Genomic DNA, 6,120 nt, shown 5'->3' with positions numbered 1-6,120 from the left:
CTCTAAAGATCTCCAAGAAGAGCAACACGTATACGTCTGATTCAGGGAACACTCGGAGCACTGAGTGCTAGTGCATCAATGGTTTTTAGGCTAATTCCTGATCATAAAACTCCCCCTAAGATAACATGGATTTCTTTTCTGTGACTTCTTCCATTTCTGTGAGGGAAAACATCCGAGAAGCGTTGAGCTTTCTAAGTTACTGCTGGTTTTAATTTTGTAAATACATTATTTTTGAACCCATCTTTAACAATTCAACTGATATGTAATGTGCTTTGCTCAATCAAAGGCTTCTGTAGTTTCATTTGACTTCATTGTTTTTTAAAGATGGTAGAAAGTTTACAAAGGATTTGAATATTTCTGTACGATATCATACAAACCCATTGATAAGAAAGTTTTGGAATGTTAGTTTTACAATGTTTTTGTTTGTGATTGCAGGCTGTCGAGAGATGTTATCTATAAATCAAAAGTAGGATTGTGTATATTGTCATGCAGGAATAATAGTTTTTTTGTTGAGTTCTAGCAAACACTATCAGTACTGCAGCTACAGAAGCAACCACTTTTAATAATTGTTTTATGCTGCAAGGAAGTTACTGAAAAAGTTGATGTAAATATATAACTATACTTCCCTGCTGGTTTTCGTCACACAGTTTGATTCTGAAACAGGTTTAAATATTGTATGCGGTATTGAAAAGGTCTTAAATGTATCTAACCTTGAACTGAAACTTTGTATTTGGTTATTGATATTCTCACAGGTGGTTGAAAAAGTCAAGCTGCTGAATGACTTTGTTTTATGTATTTATTTTTTATCTCTTTACAGTGTTGTGTTAAATATCTTTTTCCTTAGTTCTGTGTACATTTTTCTTTACTCTAGTGCCATGGCTTTGTTGACATAAGAGTTGTTTAACTGGGCTTTATCTCAGGTGTTCTCATGTCTGTTTAGAATGGAAAGACCTGGGAAAATAAATGTGATACCTAATGTAGGGGGATGACTGGCCTTATTTAGCAATATTTGGATGGTTGGATGTTTAATGATAGCCATGTGCTCATATCTCAGCACAGACAAACAAAAAGTAGTGTAAGACTAGTTGTAGTAAGGTGGTGTTATTAAGCCGTTAAAGGCGTTTTTGACCTGGGGGACAACACAAGGATTAACTGAGCTTTATCTTAGATGTTCTCAATGTCTGTTTAGAATGGGAAGACTGCCAAAAATGTGATACCTAAGGCAACGGGGAACGTAGGGGGATGACTGACCTTATTTAGGAGTGTTTGGGCGGTTGGATGTTTAATGGTAACCATGTGCTAATTTCTCAGCACAGACAACATGTGTAATGTGTTTACTTTCCTTATGGCCTTTGGCAGGGTGAGCAGCACTGTCATATCATACCACAGCTTCCTCCCCCATCTTCCATGGAGACAAAGAGTTGAAGTTCTTCTCTGTCTGGAGAGGTTAGAAGGTTATGTTGGACACTGACCTGACTGAGTGACACATGGGTAAAACTTCCTGAACTGACACAGCATGAGTTCATGAGGAGGAGATGTACTGCAGTAGGGGGGAGCCGGGACGATTGAAACATTCCGGTTTTGTCCGATTGCAATGATGATAGACAGACTTCCCTAGGTGAAAACACAGAGCATGTTAACCGTCTTCTATCAGCCAAATATCTCCCTGTTATTTCCTTTTATCACGGAGTTACAGCCGATAAACGCTTTTGATGGTCAAGAGTAAACTTCATTAGTGGTTACATTTTTTTTGATCATTATTGAGTGTTTTTCATTTAAAGATTTAACTGCATGCTTATTCAGTAGACCATTCAGTGTTCTCTACAACCTCAGACTTTCCTATTGAAAGGTTGTTTACATAGAAAGCAAAACAGGCTATAATTTCATATGTCTATGTCGGCATGGTTGAAACAGCAGTTTCAACTTTCCCCAACCTGGCTGTAACTCCATGGATTTTTAAGTAAATGCACAAATATCAGTTTTATCCAATTATTTATGGAGGTGAGACATGGTAAGGCCGAGGAAAATATATTTGGGCCTACCAGGTAGGGGGGGTCGAGTTTTCCCATGGAGACTGTCGGGCTGGGGCGTTATTTGGATGTCCAGTGGTCTAACCCACGTAAAACCTAGTGAAATTACATTTTCTTATACATTACATTACAATAGAAACATGATATAAATGAAAAAATCTACTGTTCTAGCTATAAAAATGGCAGAATCATCCACAATGCTTGATATTTCAATAACCGCTTCATACACGTTTCACGATGCCGGCAATTAGTTGTTAACAGACATCTAAATTAACACCTTTTGGAAGCACCATTCATATATTCTAAATACATTTTAAGTTTTGGGAAGTTTACATGACTTAAACTGTATGTTTCATTTGTCCCCCCGTGCTGTTTATTCTTCCCATCCAGGTAGGACAGATGAAACGCACGACCCACTTTTGCTGTAATAATTCCTGAACGGTTTTGTTCAAAGCTGAAAATGCTACTTTATTTGACAGATGACACGTGTAGGTTGCTAGTGACAACACATTAGCTTTTAGGGTGATTTGAGCGCTTTGTAAATTACATGTAATTAAAAAGTGTTTCAACAAGATACTAAGGGCTATAGTCCTGTTTAGGATTTTAACCCCCCCCCATGTTCAAGCACACATTACTCCATTTATGTTAGTCTCATGTCTATGAAGATTGTCCAGTGTATGTCTTAGTTGTTAAATATGTTAATGTTCATGCACATATCTGCATATTGTTAAGTTCGTTTAAAAGATAAAAGCAGTTGAAAGTGACAGGACGTTTCGTTTTTGCTTAGTCTATCTATCTATGCTGTGCTGTGCTGTGCTATGCTGTGCTATGCCGTGCTATGCTATCTAGGCTCTCTACCTATAGTGGCTGTTCTTCGTGGTTTCCAGCTCCATAGAAACCTCTGAAGGGACACAGACCGGAGTAAACCGGGCACGTAGGCGGGTCCCCGATGACGGCACAAACAGGTAGTCTCGGGGTGTGTCCCTCAAGCTTTCAGGTGTTTACCGACATATAAAAAGTTGTTGGAGGCATTCTGCAGAAGAGGTCTAACGCCGGGAGCGTTTGAAGGACACAGACATGGATTTAACTCGGTTATTGTCGCTGCTCATTTTTATTTTCTGCTGCTTTTCTGCTTCTCATGCTAACGCTACAGGTAAGACCGGAAGTCTCCCTGTGTGTATTGTATTGTGTCGAAAAGCGAGCTAGCTAACATGAAGACGTCATGAGACAATCCAGTCTCATTTCAAGAGATTAAAACAGACATTAGCAGTTTATATTAACCTACAATTTGAGAACAGTGTTGTCGTAATTTTGACGGAAATGGTCCGTTTCCAAGCTGCAGAAGTGTCGTATTATGAATATTACTGTACGGTATTTTATTGTGTAAAGTTCCTCTTAAACGGTAGCCTAACGTTACATTGCAATACAACGCTAGATTAGGCTAGTTGTAGTTATATTTATTAGGACTGCAACTAATAATTATTTTCAGTAGGCTATACGTCTCTGCCAATAATTTAGGCTATCTTTGACGTTTTAGCCTAAAAAGGATCAGGATAAAGTGAAAAAATGTCCAAAGTGACTGTCAGTCAGTATCAGTCTATAATGCTGTAAATCAGTGAGAAGCAACTAATCCTAATTTTTAAATATGCTAGACTATCAAGTACAAGGAAAGAATGACAAATGTCATCAAACATTTTTTAGTAATCTGTCTGACCAACATTTTCCTTATACCCAAAGAAAGGCTACTAGAAATTAGAGATAAGCAGCTGATCATCCCTTTATTCACTTAATATTGAGAAAGCTCTTTTAAGAAGCTAAGCTCAGGGAATATTCAACATTTTTTATCTTTTCATATTGTTCTAGGTAAAGGACGGGGATTCGTTGCGTATAAGGACCCTCTAAACTCAGACCAGTATGTTGTGGACCAGGCAACATCTGACACACTGAAGAGCAGTCTCACCACAGTCTTCCTCCCGATCGTCTACATCATCGTGTTTGCATTGGGACTTCCTGCCAACGGCATGGCCATCTGGGTGTTCCTCTTCCGAACCAAGAAGAAGCACCCGTCGTCCATCTACATGGCCAACCTAGCTCTGGCTGATCTGCTTTATGTCATTTGGATACCTTTTAAAATATCCTACCATTTAAATGGCAACAACTGGATCTACGGAGAGCCGCTGTGCAAAGTCCTTATGGGCTTCTTCTATGGAAACATGTATAGCTCCGTTCTTTTCATTGCCTGCCTGAGTGTGCAGAGGTACTGGGTGGTGGCTCACCCTCTGTCCCAACAGAGAAAGAACAACAAAGTGGCTGTGGGTGTCTGCGTGGCCATCTGGTCTTTCATCTGGCTCACCACCACGCCTCTGTACTTGTATGACCACACCGTCAAACTCAAAGACCCCAACGTCACAACCTGCCACGATGTCAACATCATAAAGGACCCACTGAATCCATTCCCTTCTGTGCAGCTCCCGTACTTCTACTTCATCGTCATGGGTCTGGTGGTGTTCCTCGTGCCCTGCGTAGTGATCATTGTGGCCTACGTTCTGTTACTCAGGGCTCTGGGGAACGGCTTGGAGAACAGCACTGCCGGAAAGAACCGCCGGAAAGCCGTGCTGCTGATTGTGATCGTTCTGGTGACTTTTCTAGTGTGCTTCATCCCCAGTAACATCATGCTGGTGATGCACTACTCTCTACTAAAAGATGGAGTGATAGATAATGGTTACGGCTTTTACATCTCCACATTATGCCTGGCCAGCCTCAACAGCTGCCTGGACCCGTTTATCTACTACTTTGTGTCGGAGGACTTCAGGAACCACGTAAAGAACACGCTGCTGTGCAGGAGCAGCAGGACTGTAGAGAGGATGAGGGTTTCATTCAGCTCCATGAAATACTCCAGGAAGAGCAAGACGTACACGTCGAGTAGTGGCAACACGCAGAGCAGCTCCTGTTAGAGACAAGATCAGTAAAGGGGAGCAACAACAAAAAGAACTCCTAATACCATATCCGGCCTGTGCTTGCTCTGGTTTACTGAAAATGTGGCAACGCACTCACGTTGTGGCACTGAGACACAGTACATAGGTCGGTAATAATGGACAAACGGCCAATCAGTCAGCCAGGTGACCTCAGCACATCATATAACCAAAGTTGAACTGTAAATGTGAAGATTACTGTGCAGGAATGAGAGCCGGAGAACATTTTAAAATGAATATGACTTCATCATGAACTGTTAAGTGTCCATGTGTGAAACATGACTGTGTTTTATTTTTCTGATAAACATGGAGAGAATGCCTCTTAAAGACTGCCTTTGATTTCTCTTGGCTGCACAAAATGTTGTCTTTTACCCAAGAATGTGACTAGTTGGTTCACTGCACTCCAGATCATTAAAAGCAATGAACGTCCATATGAAAAGAACAAAACTAGCGTGATGTGTTCAGAGGAAGGACACAAAAACAACAACAAAATATGTGTAGCTTTTGTCAAAACAACACACCCTTCTTAATGTCTACTTGTGTTTTTAGACTATCCTGTTTTTTGCCGTCCTTTTCAAGTGTTGACATAGTTTTGAGTGATGAGGAAAAAAGGTGTCCCTGTTACATAGTTTCTTAAATAAATAATAACAAAACAAGATGCAGTTTCTGTGATACTTCTTTGATAATACGTAACCAGTTACATTTTTCTGTGGTGTGAGTCTCTTCTTTGTCATCATGTAGCCTGAGATGAAATGTAGACTCATTGTCATCAATTACTCTCGTTTTTTTTTTACATGTTTTAGTTGTTAATCATACGGTTTTCTGAAGCAATGACAGAGTGTCTGAGTGAAGCGGGTTAAGGAATGTTTGTTGGTGAGCGTGATGAGGCATGTTGTCATGACCTGAACAGGTTGTCCTCCCACTAGTTTCAGTGTCGAGACGTTTCACCCATATAGAAACACAGAAAACATCCAAGAAATGCAGCTTGCTTTCCCATTTATGTTTATTTGATACACACAGTGCATTCCCTCTTTAGTTCTTAAACTCAGCCTTTCTCTGATTTAATTTTTTAACTTGAGGCTCATTCAGTCTGTGTTTTAGTCTTTGTATTTTCAGTA

At 40.1% G+C, this 6,120-nt stretch overlaps 2 protein-coding genes across 2 annotated transcripts in view; both read left to right on the top strand.

Annotated features, from left to right (window-relative positions):
• f2rl1.1 (coagulation factor II (thrombin) receptor-like 1, tandem duplicate 1) overlaps positions 1–1,437 on the top strand; it is a 6,628-nt gene extending 5,191 nt beyond the window's left edge. The window contains exons 3-4 of the mRNA XM_034896159.1: positions 1–140; positions 1,428–1,437. Coding sequence (XP_034752050.1) covers positions 1–71 — 71 coding nt within the window. The 3' untranslated portion in view covers positions 72–140; positions 1,428–1,437. The remainder of the gene's footprint in view (positions 141–1,427) is intronic.
• Positions 1,438–2,929: 1,492 nt separating this feature from the next.
• On the top strand, positions 2,930–5,660 carry f2rl1.2 (coagulation factor II (thrombin) receptor-like 1, tandem duplicate 2). Its single transcript, XM_034896156.1, has 2 exons — positions 2,930–3,183; positions 3,894–5,660. Exons 1-2 carry the CDS (start codon positions 3,108–3,110, stop codon positions 4,982–4,984), a joined length of 1,167 nt encoding a protein of 388 aa, XP_034752047.1. The 5' UTR covers positions 2,930–3,107; the 3' UTR covers positions 4,985–5,660.
• Positions 5,661–6,120: the final 460 nt, after the last annotated feature.

Source organism: Etheostoma cragini, chromosome 16 (genome assembly GCF_013103735.1).
Source record: "Etheostoma cragini isolate CJK2018 chromosome 16, CSU_Ecrag_1.0, whole genome shotgun sequence".
In the NCBI taxonomy this organism is placed as follows: Eukaryota; Metazoa; Chordata; class Actinopteri; order Perciformes; family Percidae; genus Etheostoma; species Etheostoma cragini.
Note: the sequence above shows the minus strand (reverse complement) of the source record. Positions and strands in the feature narration are given on the sequence as shown.

Coding starts and splice junctions, on each gene's coding strand:
- f2rl1.2 (XM_034896156.1), top strand. CDS start 3,108: ATGGATTTAACTCGGTTATTGTCGCTGCTCATTTTTATTTTCTGCTGC. Junction 3,184..3,893: donor TTCTCATGCTAACGCTACAG/GTAAGACCGGAA, acceptor ATATTGTTCTAG/GTAAAGGACGGGGATTCGTT.